This window comes from Falco cherrug, chromosome 2 (genome assembly GCF_023634085.1).
Source record: "Falco cherrug isolate bFalChe1 chromosome 2, bFalChe1.pri, whole genome shotgun sequence".
Classification (NCBI taxonomy): Eukaryota; Metazoa; Chordata; class Aves; order Falconiformes; family Falconidae; genus Falco; species Falco cherrug.
This window is the reverse complement of record NC_073698.1, coordinates 92,067,123-92,087,951: the sequence shown is the minus strand read 5'-3', so window position 1 is coordinate 92,087,951 and position 20,829 is coordinate 92,067,123. Positions and strand designations below refer to the sequence as shown.

The 20,829-nt window shown below is 39.1% G+C and overlaps 1 protein-coding gene across 11 annotated transcripts in view; it reads right to left on the bottom strand.

Annotated features, from left to right (window-relative positions):
- The window catches only part of SCML2 (Scm polycomb group protein like 2), a 71,763-nt gene that overhangs the window by 31,701 nt on the left and 19,233 nt on the right, over nucleotides 1-20,829 (bottom strand). For 9 of the 11 annotated variants that reach the window (XM_055702407.1, XM_055702404.1, XM_055702405.1 and 6 more), the window contains 5 exons: nucleotides 20,706-20,774; nucleotides 14,320-14,390; nucleotides 10,637-10,871; nucleotides 6,197-6,285; nucleotides 4,525-4,768 (listed from right to left, as the gene is read on the bottom strand). In XM_055702407.1, coding sequence (XP_055558382.1) covers nucleotides 4,525-4,768; nucleotides 6,197-6,285; nucleotides 10,637-10,871; nucleotides 14,320-14,390; nucleotides 20,706-20,774 — 708 coding nt within the window. The remainder of the gene's footprint in view (nucleotides 1-4,524; nucleotides 4,769-6,196; nucleotides 6,286-10,636; nucleotides 10,872-14,319; nucleotides 14,391-20,705; nucleotides 20,775-20,829) is intronic. The other 2 variants (XM_005443045.3, XM_055702409.1) reach the window with 1 other exon arrangement.

The following is a 20,829-nucleotide window of genomic DNA, read 5'->3' as shown; positions in this document are numbered from 1 at the left end:
TTCATATATGATCTAGGACAAGAGTAAAGCATAAGATGGCAACAACTGCTGAACAATTACTTGAGTCAGTAAATATGTATAAAAAGATCTTGCAACCAGTAGAGCAAGTAAAAGATTAAATTCAATGTCAAGCTAGATCCTGTGATCAATGATGGGCTATTAGCTGATGTATACAAAAATGACATCTTAGCATTAAAATAAGTATTTCTATGACAGTATTAATTCACTACTCAGTAGTAGTCCAAAAATCCCAAATCCAATTCATAAATAACTACAGAAAGAACAGAAAATAAAACAGAAACCACCACTATGCCACTAAGCCTTAAATACCTCATGCACTTCTGTTTCCAGTTGCTCAAAAATGCCAGAGCTGAAATGGAAACTGTACAAAAGAACAAGGGTGATCACAGGAATTAAACTATGTAAAAATAAAAAACAAAACAGAACAGGATTTTAGAAGTTTGAAATACAAACAGGTGAGGGAAGCTAGAATAGAGGTCTAGAAAATTGTGATGAAAAATTGAGAAGGCAATTAGGGAATGACTATTTACTGTCTCTTCCTGTACAAGTACTGGAAGTACAAGAAGCTATTTTAGTACAAGAACACAAGGGCACAAGTGAAACTACCAGAAAGAAAAAGGATATCTCCTTTTCCACAGAATATATACTCAAGTACACAATTCCTTAACTACAGGATGTTTTAGGTGCTAAAAGTTCAGATGGATCCAAAATCTAACTGAACAAAATAGATCAAGCTCCTGCAGGAGGTACTCAAAAGCATTATTTTGGGCTTGGGTGGTGCTGGGTTGTAGACGGCCAGATATTAGGAATACTTCTGCAAACCTCTCTCCTATGTGCTTATGCTTTTCTTCAGACATCTTTCAACCACCGCTGGAGAAAGCCTGCTTGAGCAGATGGTCCTTCAGACTGATCCAGCATAGACATTATCATGTCAACTTTTTTCACCAGCTATAGTTCACAATTATGTTCCTGAGTGACAAGTAATCTCTAAAAGCACTTAAGTGACTGAGGAGCCAACTGAGAGCTTACGGGTCAGTATCAAAGCAAGGGCAGGGACAGGTGACATTATACTGGGAGTCTGCTATAGGCCACCCAACCTGGAAGACCGGGCAGATGAGGCCCACTATAGACAAGACAGGAGCAGTCTCACATTCACATGCCTTGGTCCTCATGGGGTACTTCAACCACCCCGGTATCTGTTGGAGGGACAGCATAGCAGGGCATAAGCAATCCAGGAGGTTCCTGGAACGTGATGATAACAGCTTCCTTCTCCAAGTGTTCTATGGTTCTATGACCAAAAGACACAGAATATTAACCTTGGGCCAGAAGGCCAAGCCAACATCAAGCACTGTTGTCAAACCATACCTAACATAAATTACTTCTATCAGAGTATTTCTAAGAAAATGAGCTACAATATTAGCTAACTGAACACTATATCGCACACCACTGTACACATACCCTGACACCCAGCCAGGTCCACTTAAGTCACACCATCTAATAAGGACCAGAGACAAAACATCAACATGAAAATTAAGAATGCTAAAAACAGTTTCTCCGAAAGAACTTTTCACCTATCCTCTCCATTTTATCTGCTATTAATTGCATCTTAGTTCCTGACCTTATGTGTCTAAAGCAGTTAGACAGATAGTGAGTTACAGAAGGAAAGGCTATAAAGACTAAACATTCCACATAATCTGGTCTGAATACATTCATCCACATCTAAGAAGCCTGTGTTTAAACTGTTCTTAAAAACATTCCATGACAGAGGTCCTACATTCTCTCCAGGCATCCTAAACTGCTAAGATAGTAAACTGCTGAAATAAAATCTTGCCTGCCATCTTCTCTCCCTTACTGCATTTCATGTCTCTTTCAAAAGGTTAAATCAGACCCCAAAATATAAGTCTCAAGGCAGGGAATTGTTGTCCTAGGTATGGATGAAATTTAAAGCATCCTTTATCATTTTCATACTTGGATTGCAGGATATTGGTTTTGCTTGTCCCCTAAAATCTGAGGGAGTGTGTTCCCCCCCACCCCAGTCCTTTAACTAATGATTAAACACATTTAAATGCTTTCAGGAGAGGTAGTTAGAAGAATCAAGAATACTTCTCATTAGATTCACTCTGAAATTTAAGCCACACTCAGTCAATTATTTTCACTTTCTATTGCAGAAATTCAAGGCACAAATACTAAATTAACCTACAGGAAAAAAAGTCCAGGCCAGAATAATACTGTAATATTTCAAGCGAATCCCTACAACACAGTATCTGTCATACATTTCTTCCTTAACAGGAGTAGTCAATGTTAATGTGACTTAATGAAGAATCCTGACAACATCATCATATTTCTGAATTGAAATGACTTGATTACACTTTACATCTTAATAAAGGACTATCATTACAGTGCTTTAATGGCTCAAAAGCTATAAAGTAACAGTGAAAAACATAACCTGAGAGCAAAAAATATTTCATCTAGCTATGTCAATTTGACTTGTATGTGTATGACATGCACAAACACCACAAAAAATAAGCACATGAAGCAAAATTCGAAGAACAAATTCTTCATGCTCTGAACAGGGGAAGAAGGAGCATATGCAATTTTAATAAAACTGCAGTTAACTTTGGGCTCACTTGTAGATTTAAAAACAACAAAACCCCCAGTCTGCACCTCTCTGCACTCTGTTTCTACCACACGTCCAAAATTCTCAGTTTTGACTACAAGTCTGTAAGACCCTTGCTTCAAGTTTTATTAATGCCTAGCATTATTGTTTTGCATAACAAAGCAATGGAATCCATAAAAGTACCTGGGAAGGTATTTCAAGTATTCAGCAAATTTGAACATAGGCAAGAATATTGTTTTATTACATATTCCAGTTGTTCAGGTAATCAACTTTACTAACTAATTGTTAAACAACTCTTTGATCTCTATCAAGCCCTAATCAGGCAAGAAAAATTCTGTATGTATTATCTCAAAATATTGCTGGTTTTCCAGCTGGAAAACTGGAGTAGACTAAACAATTTAATAATACATCTTTCCAGAAGATGCAATTGGACTCAGCCACCTAAACTGTCACAAAAATATCTTCTAAAATTTTAATTTTACGCCACTTATTTAGACAATCTCTTTTGTACAAAGCCATTTTATTTCACCACAATTAATGTAATTAACTTACCATAATAACACATCTCATCATGATTTCTCGAGACAAGGTCAACCTTCTGAAGAAGCTGAGACAGTTTCCAGGTTGGGAGCACAGAAACATTAAGACTGAGGTCAGCTTGGTACCTATTAGATGCCTTCTGATCAAATGCAGATTGCCCTCACCTGCCTTCCCCCTGCAGGTTTGTACTGGCAGGTCATCCCGGATCTGCCAGTACAGCTACACGCAGAGTTGCTCCCTTGCTAAAATCCACCAAAACAGACTAAACTACATTACAGGTACTATGACCACTGGCAGTAACTGTAGACAGTAAATACAGACAGGCAGATGAGGGCAAAGATGCAGAGGTACACTTAACTCAATTTCATTTAGATTTTCCATATGGTTCTCGACCTGCTGGCAAGAGATTGAGAAAAACAATGGGGATGGAGAGGGCAGTAAACATGACTGATTTCTTGCCTTCTTGCTTCTGTTCATTTAGTAGTTCCAGTGAGAGTTCTGTGATACTGGTCTGCTAGTTCCTTGCTCACCTAACACCAGCTGTGAAAATGCTCACCATAAGAACAATTATTCTGGTCCACGATATTAAAGTAATTAACTAAAATATGGTACCCCTTTTTAAAAACCTCTCTTTCTGTCAAATTTGAAAGGAATGGAAGAACTCAAACAGCTTGAGAGAAAAAATGCCTTATAGTACAGAAACATGACAAGAGGTCCCTAGAGTAGCAGAGGGGTTGCATTCAGGGATACCCTTCTTTATGCCATTTCCCTTCTTCCTAAGGTAGATAGCTGTGTATTATAAAGCACAGTGGCCATTAGTTAAAGGGGCTCTGTAACTCTATGTACAAACCTCCTTAAAGGCATGAGGATGATAACGCATTCAGAATAGGCAGCTTCAAGACAGAATTTTTTGAGTATGAAGGAAGAAACACTAAATATATAGTTTAAACTTGCAATCATCACAGAGGCAAAGACTACGTTCTTAAAGTGCTGCTGGAGCCAATATATTAGTATCATTAAACAGCAGCAGTTAACTAACTAGAATACAAACAGCAAAATCTTGTTTGAGTCCCAGATTCTTCATAAGCACACAAAAAATAAAGATTATCAAAAGCCCTCCTAACAGTATTAAATCAAACATGTTCTCAGAGTTACTATGAACAAAATTGTTTCCCAAAAACTACCCTATTAGCTTTAAACTTCATAAAGAAAATTTAACAACATTTCATCCTCATCAGCTACTCACAAATCAAATCTTCAGTCTTATCTGCATACAGCCAGCTGGTTTTTACAATTCTGCTGTAATTGAGGAGGAAATAATTAAGCAATATTATTAGTCCTCTTACCATTGTTCCCTGGTGGTTGTAATGCATCTCCTGTCAAGCTACACCATCCAACGGGGAAAATATCTCGAGAATCACATCTGCACCAATAGTCAAATGCTCCTCTCCAGCCATCAAATGTAACAAAAACTTCATCTCCTTTAACATCTCCAATGGTTGCTGGGCAAATCAAGTATGGGTTTTTTCTATCTATAGCTTCAAGTTTCATTCCAACTTTAAAGCAGTTTGGCACAGGTTTTGGTGGTTCCTACAAAAGTAAAGAGTAGTAGAATATTTGTATTTCTATGGCCTCTTAAAAATAAAAAAACAAACCTCTATTTATCTTCAAATCCTTACTTCTTACACCCACTACTCTCAAAAAGTTATAGTAGACATTCAAGGACACCTACTCATATTTCAAATTTGGTTTTGCTCTTCTGTGCTATAAAAAATCCAGATTCTGTTCCCAAAAACACAGCTGGGATAATTAGCAAAATTCTCCATGACAGAAAGACCCTGCTAGAAGTATTTACATAAGCAGTAGGTTGCACCCCATACATTATGTCGGAGCAGCAAGACAGCAAAGACACTAAAATGAAATTATTACATGCTAATAAAGAAGAGAAGGTTTGCAGGGAATGGATATTTCTGGGGACTGATAACTGCCTGGTAAAAGCTTCACCTCTCAATTAATCCATGAAAAATTCATTAGCATTGGACATTATTTACAGGCCTCTGTTAACTCAGTTGGCCTGAGACCAATTCCAAGTGGACAAAAGAAAAACAAAAATCAAGTCAATGTGACCAGCATAAGTGTACCCCCACAGCAGGAGTTGTGACCTGATGGAACGTGAATTACCACCTCAGTCTCAGGAGCCTCATTACCCAAAAGCCACCTCAAACATGCTGGTAGGCTAGCACTGGGAAGCGAGGCTCATCACGCCTCAGGAAATTTATATAATCTTACATAAAAAGAAAGTATATAATTATATAAAGTTAACACGCAAGCAATGTAATTGCAGGTCTGAACCCAAGTGTTTGATTTGCTGACATACTTGTCAGTGTCACTCTCAGTATCAAAAATGAAGTCACTCAATGTGACAGCAGGGTTTTACCACCTCGACAAAAAAATGAATCAACTAGTCATTTTAATATTACTGTTAGTTTTGTATAATTTTCCATGTTTTACACTAACTTACTGAAGAGACATGTTTAAAAAACTGAAGAGCTTTTTCTGCTGTTTTCAACTACTTTCTCACTACATTTAAATTATGACTATGTGCCCAATGAAAACATTTAATAGAAGCACCACTGTATTCCAATGACTCTTATTCCCCATTAATTTTTTTTTTACTCCTGTGCGCAATCACATTAATATGGTGCTATTAAGAAATACGATATACGTAGTATCTTAAATCTACAAGACACAAAAAATGAGCTAACACGATTTTTCTAAATAATACACCATACTTTGAAGTCTCAGCTCAGGAAAAGAGATGCCTATCTCAATGGAGTAGAAGCAGATCACTTCCTGTCCAGCTTTGTAGCTTGCCAATCCAGTTCAAAGTAATTTCAAATAATAGTCTTGCCTTCCCGTGCTGCAGACAACAGAGTAACATCTTGGAATCCTCATTAAAAAATGTAGCTATGGACCAATTGATCAAAACTTGTTTACTAGCAGTCCCTTTCTTCTTACCTTCTTAAAGAATGCTGCAGGTGCCATTTCAGCTCCATTGAGAGTTCTTAAGAGAAACATTGGCCAAGAAGATGCATTCATCTGGAACCCTGAGTAACAAACAAACAAATAGCTCTACTTTCAATATGTAAAATAAAATAGGAGGATATAAAGTCTATTTTACTAACACCTCATTCCTTCTATTTTGGACTGGGCCAAAATGAAAGTAGCCAAGAAGGAAGAAACAGGGTTGCTGCCAGTGCAGAAAGCTATTCGATGCATTTCCATTCTGAGTGATTTGCCTGCAGAATCACTCACCATAATTTGTGATATTACAGATAAACATCTAGGACTTAATGACACGCCAGTTCTAGTACTGGAGATCATAAGGTTGTCCCACATGATCTCTGGTCCAGTGAAACTTGCCCAGCACAAGCATCTGGCTTACTTTTCATGTCTGTTTTTTGCTCTCATTCTAAAATAACGTCCTCCACTCCAGCTCCTCTCATTTATTGAGAAGATACCTTTTTATTTTCAAGACACTTTTAATTCTTTCACCAGACCACAGACAAAAGAAAATCATTTCTTCTCCCTTCCACATCAAATAAAACAAAAAAATAAATAGCCTTACAAACCAAGGAACATATATGAGGGAAAAACAAAAATACAATTATTTTAATAAATGCATGTATCATATTCAAAAACATAAACAGGAAAATGTTTCCACTTTAATATTCTTCATTAACAAGTGAATAAAAAGCACAAATGATAATCAAATTTGTTTAGATGAACTACCCTATTCAAGCAGAACAAAGGTTTGGCTGAAAACATTCTCGTTCCAGATAATCTTCCCTTACGATCAACTACTTTCCAGTTAAATTAAAAAAAAAAAAAAAAATCCCTCTCATTTTGCTTTCTGTGCTTTCCAGATGGATGTTTCAAAGTAATGAGTAAGATAACAGACATAGTGGACATTTTTTCTGTGTCTTTAGTAGTTATATGTCTGGCACAGTTCTACAGAAAAACAGACATAATACAGCAAATTGGAAATTTTTCCACAAAGCAAATAGTACCAGAATCTGCCAGGAACTGATGAGTTCTCTCATAACTGAGCCTCAACAATTCAACTCAAAAAATGTAACTAGAAAGGTGCAACATATCTGCAATTCTTGATCCTTTTAATCATTAAGTTATCTAAGATTGGATTATATGCTATAATGGTTCTTTATTAGTAGCTTTAAGCTATCTTCAGTTGAATAAACAGTTTTCAGGTTTTAAGTATCTATGCAACACCTAAATGAATACAAAGCTCCTATTTGATAAATGGTGTCAATCTGAGGACTGCTGAGCTCATTGATTATCAGTCCTGGTCTGACACCAGTCTTTACACAACCTAAACACATGTGGTTACTGAAACACAATATTCCTAACCAGCCAGCCCAGAAGAGACATATACGCAAAACAAAGAAATGACAACTAAACAACAGTTTCTATTAACTTCATTTGGCCTTTAAGTTGTTCTGGTAAAGCCAGAGAAAATGTTATCTTCAACAGAATTTGTTGAGAACATTAAGCTCTCAACAACAGAGAAGCTCACCTATGAAAAACAGAGGCTGAAACAGGAACCCGTTGCTACATTAATCACTTTCTCAAAACCCTTATGCAACATGCATAATTAAACCTATGTAAAAATCAGGTAGGAGGGGCTATTTTAGCTTGTTATTATGATAGAAGCGGAACATTAGTATCCAGAAGGTTCCCTACTACTCAGAAAAAAAAAATTAAAAATCAGTTGCTTAAATGTCTAACAGGAGGTAATTATACACCCAATTAGCTCCCAGCTTTGCCCAGGAACAGGATGCTGTAAAACTGCCAAAAAGGCTTTTTCAAAAATTTATCTAGGTATGCCAGAACGTTTGATTGCTGGAACTTAGCCTATCTCTAGAAAAATCTAGGGCTGGAAGGACAAAATAATGGCACTCACATTCTTTTCTGAATAACCAGCAATTGTTCTGAGGGCAGGTAAACTTACATGCTGGGGTGCAGGGAAACAGCTTTAGGTGCTGCACTACAAGCAGCCTGAACAAATAGGAGTAAGAAACAGCACCCAAAGAAGAAGGCATCAACCTTTACTGACAATCATGGAAAGTTTATCTTCTTAATGCATCAACTGCCCCCATTATACATAACCAGAGCTGTTTTATTCAGACTGGTTTAGAAACACCTTTTAAAAAAGCATTAAGCTCCTGAACTGAAGCCATATATTTAACATTGATGAAGGTGCCGCTGAAGGAACAGGTATACTCTTCTCTGTTACAGCCCTCTTGCATACTGGTATCACTGCATTCATTTTACAAGGTTATACCAAGAACTTCAGAGAGGTTAAACTGAGTAACTTAAAAAAAAAAATAAAAATCAGAATCTTTTCCCCCCAGGTCAAGACTATCCAGTGCTTTCATTCAAAACCTCTATATATCCACAGGAAAGAACGAAAAAAGCCCTTCTGGGCTCAAACCACATCTATCTATCCCAAATAATATTCTTCTAGACTGGCACCCTGGTTGCACAGCTTTCCTTGTGTTTCTAAAGCAGCACAACAGCACAAAAGAATCTACCCTTATAATCTATGTGAAGTGCCTTAACGGTTACATCAATTGCTCCTGTGTCTGTCTGCCTCTCTACAAGCAAATCAGGTTTCATGCTGTAGTGAAGTGATACTTTTCACTTCATCTTTCAAACAGAAGAACTGAAAGTGGTTAACAAATTGGAATGACAAGTTTTTTCAGATGCTACTAAGAGAAAGCATACCTATGTTCACCAAACCTCTAATGAGAAATCTGTAAGTTACTGATAACCCCAAACCAGAAGCAGGTTCATAACGATACAATGGGAAACTAGCAGTAACCAGTTCTGCTTACAGTTTGTTTTTTATATTAAGAACATTATTTCTTGCGTCTTCTAAAAATTACAGAAGATAACAGGAAACAGGGGAGGGGGTGTTGCTGCTGTGGAGGTTTTAAGATAGATTTTTATCATTTTTTTCCTCCTTTTTAAAAGCAGACCTATTTTCAGACTAATGTGAAAACTGTGTTTCTTTAAAGATTTCCACACCTAGAAGTTTCCCTACAACAAATATCACAGAATCATAGAATGGTTTGGGTTGGAAGGGACCTTAAGGATCATTAGTTCCAACCCCCCCTGCCCTGGGCAGGGACACCTTCCACTAGACCAGGTTGCTCAAAGCCCCATCCAGCCTGGCCTTGAACGCTTTCAGGGATGGGGCATCCACAGCTTCTCTGGGCAGCCTGTTCCAGTGCCTGACCACCCTCACTGTGAAGAATTTCTTCCCAATACCCAACCTAAATCTACCCTCTTTCTGCTTAAAGACATTACCCCTTGTCCTATCACTACATGCCCTTGTAAAAATCCCTGGTACAAAAATGCAGATCTAAATATACAGGACAATCACAGCAAGGTGATACCACACTTCATTATCCCTAGCAGTCAGTCAGAGTTACCTCTGACTATTCCTTGTATAGCAAGGAACTGTTTGTACGGTTCCCCGTTTAATAAACTTCCTCAGTAAGACTAAGACCATGCATTATATCTCAGTTTCGGAAGACACGTGATGTTGTCCCCCATATTGCTCACAGAAGGCAAAAGAAATTCTGTGTACTATTTCTAAGCATAGGAAAGCTACACCTTGTTCACGAGCATTACTTGTGCTCACACACTAGTCATGAAAAACTGAGCAGATGTTCCCCAACATGTGTTCCTTTGAGGAAATGAGAATCACACACAATATAAGCTTGTAGTTTCCTACAGCTCTGGAATGCTGTTTCTCCTATCTTAGAGCAGAAGGCTGCAATATCACCACTAACACACCCTATCCTGCCTTTCCCAGACCTCAACCCATTTGCCCAGTGCCCAAGAAATCATTCAGGCTGTCCTGAACTGCTGCACCTTCCGCCGAGGGCTGCACAGGTTGGCTAACAGCGAGCACCTTCTACTGAGCTGCTCTCCCAGTCACCAAAGAGGAACCAGGCAGGTCAGCTTTCCCCAGCTCTTACCAAGGTCTACTCAAAGGAGCACACACAGCATCAAGCAAGAAAACATGGTATCTGTACACACTCCAAAGACAGGGCGTGTATGAGGGAACATTTATAAAATGTGCACGACAGTGTATCTCATCGTCAACAAAGCTGTCAGACACTCCCATTTAATGTTAAGGGACTACTTTAAAAACCCCAAACACAACTCAAACTAATTATTCTGCTCATTCTTATGTCAGAGGAATCCAAAAAGAAGAAAAAGCCACAATGCAATTAGCCTGAATCAGTTTGCTTACATCTTTTTCAATTAAATAATAGTTTGGTGAAATGTTTCACCAAGACAAAAAGGTAAAATCAACTTGTCAAAGCAGTACTCCACGCACATTAGTTCAGAAGTTTTGTTTCTTACCAAGTGGAGGCTGGAGCATGCCCCCTTTCTTTTCGCAGGTCCCAATGGGCTGTATGTCTGAGGAATCCACAAGCCTCCAAAAATCATTTTTGTTGTCACTTCCATCCAGCCGCAACCTTAGCCTGGCACCAGTGATTCCAATTACCGTAGCTATACAAACCGAGGTAACATTGCGAGGATCATGGGCTTCCAGTTTCATACCAACTTTGAAATCGTTTGTAGGTGGAATTCTAGACTACAATAAAAGGTAAAATTAGTACAGATAAATTTACCAGCCAGTTCAATATACAGCTTTCATTCATCCAAACATATACAAATGGTAAATATAAAGAAGCCTTTGAACTTGTGTTCACCAGCACGTGTTTAATGTTTAGCAGCAAGTCAGAAAAGCCAGCCAACAGCTACCATTTCAGATACTTGATGTTCCTACTGAATAAACATGACTGATTTCTAAAACAAGACTTACGCTAAGAAGGGTAACAAGGGAATCTGGATGAAGATATGAACATAAAGATGGGGGAGCAGCGATTAATACTTGAAGTGAATGGAAAACAAGGACATCCGGAAACATGCCAGTCAACTGAAAAAAGCCTCCAAACCAACTCACACAAAAAAAACAAAAACAAACAAACAAACCAAACTCAGAAGCCCTTTTCTGCAGCTCTTCCAGAACAAAGCTGCTCTTGAACACAGATGCCAAGAATTGTAGGCAGCCTTCCTCCTGACACTTAAACCCCATAGCTATCCCACACAGACTAATACAATCTGAATCCTAATATGGGAGGCAGGTAGAAAAACCAAAACCATGGGCATTCATGCTCACAAGATTCACATGTTCCTTCTCCTGCCTGCCTGACCAGGTCAGGTGGGGATCCCATAGTAAGTAGACAAGGGTGGGCTTATTTGTCTGGGTACACAGAAAAAGGCTGAAGAAATCTGCTACCGTAATAAGTGTTAGTTTGTCTCCACCACATTTAATTTTTTTAAATACATCTTGCTCTATTTGCTGTGGTGTGCAGGTGCACTACTTACAACACACCCTAGATCAATAGCAGTAGCCCTGGAGGAGCCCAAGCCCAAAAACAGAGGAGAGTAATATTCAGTGAACACTGAGTGTAGCATCTGCCAATGCTGCATTTAGACAGCAGGCTGTCTGAAAGGGGAGCCTAAGCATATTAAATTTAAAGGGCAATTCAATTTCAGAATATTGCTTGTCAACCTGTTATTTTCTACAACCATGAAAAGCAACTGAAACTGAGAAACTGGGGAGTTTGTTTGTTTGTAGAAAAGGTGAGCTTGTTTAAATAACAATAACTCAAGGCATTCTACTCAAAAGGTAACTCCCCCATGCCTGTCCATCCTTTCAGCAAAATAACAAAATCCACTCAGTGTTTTAAGCTCTGTTCAAACCACAAGGGACCGAGTTTTTTAATTTAAAATTTTCAACTGCTTGAAAAAACTTTCAGGGTGAGAGAAAGGGATGTGGAATGCACCAAAATTGTAAGTAGTAATTAAAAACAACTTAGAGCAACAGATAAAATACCTTCTAAATTAAGATAAATACTTTAATCAATTTCCATTAGCTGTCTGTGCTTGTATCTTAATTTATGGTAGAGACTTTAATTTATGGCTCCCTCAGTCATTTTTAATTACTACAAAATTAAAACTTTGTAGAATTCCCACAGGTCACAAATTCTGGATATAATTGTCAAATTAAGCTTCTCTCTGCTATTTGTTTTCTGGGTGGCCACAGCAGTATATTTCTTTGCATTACACAGAGTGATAATGACATGTAGAATTCATGTGTAACCCAATAAAAGTCAAATTAGTCCTACAGAAATCTCAAGCACTTTAGTTTCTAAAATCTGCAAACACTGTGTAGTGAGAGGAGCTAGCTCTGCACTAATTAACTTTGCATATCACTTTCTACTTAAAGGTCAACTCTTAGAAAAACTGAAAGTCTGCATATGTAAATTGTTTTGAAATTTTCTATGCACAAAAATTAAAGCTTTTCCTTCCAAACCACACGCTTCTTAAGCAATCCAGGTCACTTGATTTTATCTAGCTCCAGTCAATGCATGTCACTTAAGCATCTTTATTTAAGGTGTTACTCAGTTGCCCAGTTTGGACCTCTTGAGCAGTAGTAGAGAAAAGGAAGGTGCAAGAAAGGCACAAAGAAAGGCTTCTGAGCGGCTTTCTGCAGTAGCTACATCTCTCAGGAACATACACACTCTGGTCATGGTGGTCTATGGTCTGCGAGTATGGCATTGACCTCAGAATGATCCAGGGGTACACTACTGCCCTCTGCCCCTACCCAAGCAGAGTTTGAGGTCTCTGCCTTGAGCTGCTATCCACTGTGAAAAACACGCGCTGTAGAATTAATTTCTGAAGCTGCACTCAAACAGAGCTTTGGGCACTACTATTCTTAGCCATCTCTCATCAAAAGCAGCACGTGAGGGGCTCTTTGACCTTCCTCATCTGCAAACAGCAAGCTGAGATTCAAGATCTACTACAAGGAAATGCTCCCACCTGCATTTCTCTCTCCCTGTTCTCCATTCCTGCAACAACTACAGATTCACTGAGTGATGGTTCCTCTCCTGAGACTATTCCATTTGCGTTGCTTTTTGTTTGGTCGCCAATGGAGGCCAGTAAGATTTACAATATCATCAGACTACCAATGAACCCTAGAAGATACCTTTCTGAACACGTCCAATCCACTAAACTAGACATGCACCGCTTGTCACACCTATTACAGTTCTATCAACCTGAACTATCCAATTCCTTCAGCATCTATTTTCCTAACACAGTGAAGGCATACAGACCAAAATTCATCCTATTTAACTTTACGCAGCTAAGATGCTCCTCAGATTGGAAAAACAGTGGCCCCAGCTCCTTCAATAGTGAAAAAGATGCCTGCAGAGGTCGACTCAGTCTCCAGAGAGCCGAATAACCGGAGGTCATTAGCTCACACAAGATGGTAGATTTAAACTGCACCTGCAACTACATACCAAACCATTGCGGGGAGGGCAGGGAAACCAAACTTGTAGGGCACAGCATAGAATATGAAAATAGTACATTAAACACCCTTCATTATAAATCCAGTATTTCCTTTGTATTCCCATATATTCCTCTTGATTTATTTTTTTTAACTTCAGTATCTGTTACTCCTTTGAAAAAAGCACTGTGCTCAGAAAGAGACAAAATTAAAACGTATTTGAGAGATCCAGAAAAGTGGTGAATAAACTCCACTACACACCCACATACATCTTGTAGCTAGCCAGAACTGAAAGGACTCTTTCAAAAATGGGGCAGGAGAAAGGCTCCTCTGATGATCAGCCAAATTAATTTTCACTAAAACTATGGTACCTCTAAGATTACTGGAAAAAGTAGAAAATACTTTTGAACTCTGATAAGCCTAGCGGTTTTCATTAACTAGTCTTTTTTTAAAAAGAAAACAGAGTCCAAAGCTACAATTTTAATGAAACCCTCAAAGTTTGGCTTGAGGCGGACACCAAGTATGAAAAACTTCAGCAGCTAGCATCTGCCAAAACTGTAAGCTAGTGATAACTCCAGATCAAAAGAAGTCAAATGGGAAGTTTGCAATCAGTCTGAACATAAAAATTGCTCTAGGATCACCCTGTAACACACACGTACACACACTTGCAAAATAGTATCAGGCATACCTGTCTGAAACAATGTAGAGGAGCAGCCACTGATTCAGTTTCTTTCAGATAATCATCCCAATTAAACTGTTCTGGAAGACATAAGAAAAAAAAAAAAAAAAAAAAGACCACACAGACCATTTTTAAAGGCAACTTAAGTTAAAAGGGGAGTTAGGGAAAGAAAGGGACAGAAAACCCCAACTATCTTATAGAATAATCTTTTTTTTTCAAGAACAGGATTACTCTCAAATGGAAAACCCCCCACCTTTGAAAAACATTCAACCCTTGAAAGAATTTTAAGAGCACCGTTAATTCATAGGTGCAATCACACAATAGGCAAAATCAATATAAACCTTCCAGATTATTTTTTTGTGGGGTTTTTGTTGTTGTCCACATACAAAGATAAACGTCAGGGTACCTAGATTCAATTCTCTGCATAAGGACGTTCCAAGCATCCTCGTACAAATCATGTTACCCTTTCTGTATTAGATCCCCTAACAGCAGGACTGATAGGATAACCTGATAGGAATACTGAGATGATATATGTTGAAAAACATGGACATGTAGATTCTGTTGAAATGTATTTATTTCTATATATACTACCCCAGTCCACTAGAAAGCAAAAGGATTAGCACAGCCTTCCAACTGCATCTTTGCCTCTTTTCATCTAAAGTCTGGTAAAGGTTTCTTTTGGTCCAGTAAATATTATTGCAATGTTCAGCAACAGAATCATGGTATTTTTTCCAGTGTTAATATTGTCATTGTTTATGTGCATGGGTGAGTGTAATCTGCATTTAAGTTAATCGGTGTTATCAGTTTTGCATGAATGGAACAGTATGAAGTACTAACGTCAAAGATATAAGCAAGCATTACTTACATTAATATGAAGCACAAGAGAAAAACTACAACGGAGCAGCTCATGTTTTTGTTCCTAAATTATCTAAGTGAGCTCTTTTGCTTATTTTTCTTGTTTGGACAGCTGGCATCTTGCTGATGTTCCTGAACAGTAAAACATCCATGAACCCCAAAATGATGCAGCGATGCCACCCAGTGGCCCAGCAATGACCACTCACACAGCCTGTCGCAAGATCCTCCGTGACAATGGAGGGACCGCACCAGGCATATCAGTAATTTTCCAAAACGCCACTGGGTACAGGAGAGAGAAGCAAAGAAACAACCAGAAAATGGCAGCATTTTCCAGCACTCGCACACTGCTTCTCTGAAGGATGCGCGGTGGCTCGAACCCAGTCTGCCTGCATTAGCAGAGCACTGAGTTGAAAATACATAGTGCCTCAAGCAGAAGGGAACTACTCCCTTGGCCTGCCGAGATCCTCTTTTTTTGGCTTAACAGACTCAAAAGTGTACGAGTGATTTGTCCTTGGCACTGCAGAGGCCATGGGGTTGTTAGCTATGTAACAAGTCAGTATAATCACAAAAGCTGTTAATTTGCTGGTCTGAACTGTACGTAGGCTGGTAACAAAGACATTTCCATACAGTATCTTGGAAATCCACTTATTTTGGAATGGAAATTTTATTCACACATTTATACAGTTACAGTTACATCAAATTTGTATTACTTGCAAAAGGCAGGGCAAATTAACTTAAACATATGTTATATATTTGTATTTCAGGAAGGCATGCTCAGGAAAACGACTCTTCAGAGCTTTCTCCAGAAAGCAGCCTCAAGATCCATTGCTCTTTTCACTGACAGGCTAAGGAGGCTGCCAAAATTAGATACAATTAATTGCTAGCAAAGTTTCATCTTCTAAAAAGTCTTCTTTGAGTCTAATAATGCAGTTTCCACTTCAGGTTGACTTCTGTTGTGGGTTGTTTTTTTTTAAAAAAGTTGTTTTTTAAATTTTACCAAGGTAAAACTCTGATTAAAGTAAAACTAAATCTAGCCAAAAAAACCCCACGTTAGCCACATCCCAGCTGTCTCGGATCTAACATGACGTAAAAGCTGTAATCACAAATCACAGCCTCACTGTGTTAAGGACCATATAAATGTAGATACTTCAGAGACAGCAGCTTTCACCAGGAGAAACCCCATTCACCTTCTCCAAAAAAATTATCTCTATATACCAGCATTTCCCAAATGATCTCAATTATTACAACAGGACTGTAAATTTGGTGGGATGACTCCAGAGGGAAACAAAATAGTGGCTTTTTTTTTCCAGGGAACATTTACTAGAAAGACACATAAGGTAACATAAGCGGTCAGCTGCACATAAAGCCAAAAGGAAAACAGCATTGCCTGGCTCCCTGCTTTAAATCCTGAGTATCAAAACCTCTTTCATCAGGCAGAAATGACCTGAAGTTTAAATTAGAACCTCTCCACCTGTGAAGATACGCTGTATTAAATTAAAGCCAGGCTCTCAGAGATGGTGCTAATTATCATTTAATTACTGCAGTCATAGAAATAGGAGATGAATGTATGCTTGCAACATGTAAGATGCATGTCTAGGAAGATAATCACATTGAAAAAAATCTCTATGCAGAAAGCTTCTCTGTATTCTCCATGTGCACATGTAAAGAAGCAGTTGTTTTATATATATTTCTAATTCTAAAGCTCCTGAAAACATGTGATTTTTGAGAAATAGAAATCCTTAAGAAAATAAGCTCCCACTAAGTGACGTAACATGCAGTCCTCTTCCCACTCAAACCTGCAGGCTGAATTAAACAGCTTACAAAAAAATCCATTATGCAACAAGCAAAACTTTATAACCCACCAGTGAAGTATAAACTAGAGAGAGAAAGGAATTTTCACAGTGAAGAACAAATCAGCATATACAAGAAACAGGGAATACCTGTTGACCCATGGGTCAACAAACCTTGTTGCCTGCAATGTTGTATAAATACCCTATTGCTTCTTGTCAGACCTGCCAATCACAAAGTAACTCAAGCTAAAAGGGACCCCAGGAGGTCTATAGTTCAGCCTTCTGCTCCTTCAGGGTTCCATCACCCTCAAAGTGAAGATTTTTTTTTTCTTCCATCAAGTGTGAATTTCTTGTGCTCCAAGCCAGTGTTTGCTGCTTCTCATCCTTTCACTGCACTTCTGAGAGAAGCCTGGCTCTGAACCCTCTACAGCTGCCTGTCAGGTAACTGAAGATAGCAAGACAATCTCCCATGAGCTTTCTCTTCTTTTGGCTGAAGAAATCATTTTTCTAGTTTCAGTACCAGTTTTCTGCTTACATATTGCATTCCAGCTCCTTCATTTTTTTCGTGGACTGCCAGCCAGTTTGCTCCAGTATAGCAGTGCCTTCCTTGTTCTGGGGAGCTCAAAAATGAACACAGTACTCCAGATACAGTCTCACAAATACGAAAAAGCAGCAAATCCCGGCTCAGCCTGCCGCCTACAGTCTTGCTGACAGGACCCAGTATGCAGTTGACGTATTTCACCACAAGAGCACACTGCTGGCCCATACTCAGCTTGCTGCCTGCCAGGATTCCAGGGCCTTCCCTGCAAAAGTGCTTTCCAGGCAGCCAGCTTCCCTCCTGGGCTGCTAACAGGGCTCCAGTCTGCCCAGGAGTGGGAGAGGCTCTCTATTTGCCTTTGAATCTTACAGGGATCCTGCCAGCCCATTTCTCCAGCGGGGGGTGTGGTGTGTGTGTGTGTGTCCATCTGAAGAGCAGCTCTGCCTTCCAGCCTACAAGCTACACCTCACAGTTAGATGCTGCCCACAAACTAGCTGACAGCAATTCCTGTCCAACCATCCCCGTCTGCCAGTACACCATAAAATAGCATCAGCCCAAACGCTGACTTCTGAGAAACGCCACTAGCTATCAGCTGCCAGGTGGACCTTGTACTGTCTGGCAGTTCAGTCAATTTCCATCCACCTATCCAAACCACAGCTCACAAATCTGGCTGAAAAGACACTACAGAAACTATACCGCAAGCCTTGCTAAAGTCGAGGTGAACCACTGCTCTGCCCTTGTTTACAGAATCACTTACCACAAAAGGCAATCAGTCATGCATGGTTCACACTCAGCAAATCTATCTCAGCTGTTCCTAACCTCATCTTTGTCCTTTTTTTGCTTGGAAATGACTTCCACAAGGATTTTCTCCATAGTTTTCCTGAAGACTGAGGTCAGGCAGACCAGCCTGTAATTCCCCGGGTGCTCGCTTCTTGTCCTTCTTGACACTGGGCATACAGTTTGTCCTTTTCCAGTCACCATGAAACTGCCCCTATCACTATGACCAAATGAGAGAAGCCTCACAGTGACAACAGTCAACTACCACAGCACCCTTGGAGGCATCCCATCTGCTCCCATGATTATATGAAAGGCCAGTTTGTTGAACCGGTCCCTGTCTTCTACTGTACTTAATGCCTCATCTTCATTTAAGTCAAAGTTTTACAAAATTTAAATTGAAAATTTAAGCTCTGAGTTAAGCGTCACTTGTAGGTAGGCAGAATTTAAGGTTCTGGTTTATTTAGGTTAGTTTAATACAGTATCACCATAGCCTAAACACTGTTAAAGCTGACAGAGCACCCTGTGTCTTCTCATCTCATCCTTAGGTTCCCCTGGCATGCATCTGAGACTTCTGACGCAGAGATGTACCTTTTCTAGTCTTTATCCCACAGTCTCTCTTGGTCAGAGATGAGGTTTCCTTTTAATTTTGGTTTACATACTCTTGCACACATAGTACTTTAACTGTAAGGTACTTCATACCCTGCTTTATACCATGTACCTCCTTCTATATGTTGTGATCATTCAATTAGAGTTTTTCTCCTCCTCCTGTCTTTCTCTGCCTTAGTTTCCTTTTTCACCAGTTCTCATATCTCTGTATCTCCCCTTCTCTTTAACTTTTCCTGTCACACATCCCCCTGAAAACTCTGGAGATTTCCTGTTAGCATTGTATTGCATCTTTCTTCATCCAGCATCAAGACACTCGCTCCTCTTCCTTGCCGCTAACAAGCAAAAACACAGGATAAAAATCTCTGTCTCATCTATAGACAAATCAGAGATCTTGGATGATCTTGAGCAAGGCACTCATCTAAGTGTTTGACAGAGCCTGGACTAGAATTCATGAGTAAATTCAATGCTCAGACACCAGATTAACAGCATAGTCCTGAGCGGAATAACAGATGATAGAATAAGTCTTGCCTGCTTAGCCCCGCTTTTCCACAAAGCTTTTTCAACACCTTGCTCTCTACCACAGGAGGCAGGGGTGTCTTCCAGTGACTCATAAAATATTGTTATCTATGTATGAAAAGCACTTTGCTGGTGGGGGATGTCTTATGGGGCTCTGTCATGTCAGACAACATTATTTTAAAACACAGACATGCTACCTGAGTCCAGTTTGACTTGGAGCTCCTCCTACACCGCAGAAGAGCAAAACCAAGACACAAATACACTTCCTTTCCTGTCTCAAAGTAACAAGGAAAAATAACAAAGATGACTGCTAGGATCCCAAGAAACAGAAGAACTAAGTCTGGCAAATGTAACAGCTGAAAGCTGTACTACAGCTGGCGGTAACAGGATAATGTATCTTTTATGCAAAGCCATCACCCCAACTACCCAGCCATGGTGTCAGTATCTCAGCACATTTGTCCAGTGACTACACTATTTGTAAGGACTCCTCTGTCACTACTCAAGAAAAGCTCTGAATCACACCATCTATTCGGAGTCTGAGGGCATGGAAATGTAAGCAGAGTAAGAGTTTAAGCAACCCAGTGATATTGAGAACTAATTAACAACTCTAAGAGATTTCTGCTTCCGTCAACAGTACTCATGACACTTCTTACTGCTGCTGCTCTCTCACTGCAGCCCACAAAAGCTAAACTGCCAGCGATTCAATGTATAGGCTTGCCTTGTTGCACCTGTTGAGGATAGTAGGGGCTAAGTTTGATAAGAAGCTGGATCATTTCTGGCAAGTGTGTAGTTTCCTCAGGTTATTATAATAAACACAACTGATTTGAAGACAGAATTTGTTTAAAGTAAAACTAAAATCCTTGACAATTCAGTCCAGTTAGCAATCCTAAAAACTCAGACTTTGGGTTTCTTTGGTGCCAGCAAACATATTAAGGAAAGAGAAGATAATTGCAGCAGAAAAGGCATGCAACTGGGAAACACATGATGAGAAGAACAGAAAAATCAGTAATGAGCTAAAAAAAAAATAATCATGTTTACACAGCATCTTTGATTATATACCCAAAAGCTACTTGTTTTGACTAGTAAAAGTATGAGGCTCAAGTCAAGCAGTTTCAACCATCATTTTCTGTACCAAAACATACTTTCTTAACAGTTAGACAAAAGCAATGTTATAACTACTAACATCTAGAGATGGAAAAAGAAAAAAAAAAGCAGCTTCAGGAAATACAAAGTACAAAGATTTGGTGCAATCCAAATACACACTTTTTCTTTTAGGATACCTTAACTAATAACCTGACAGCTGCAATACCTACCACTTTTTAAAGATGTGTTGTTTCCCTGCTGATTCTGTCCATCTTTCTCTTTTTTAATATTCTTTGAATCTAAAAGACAAGATTCCATTACATAATAAATGTAATATTCACATCATAACGATGT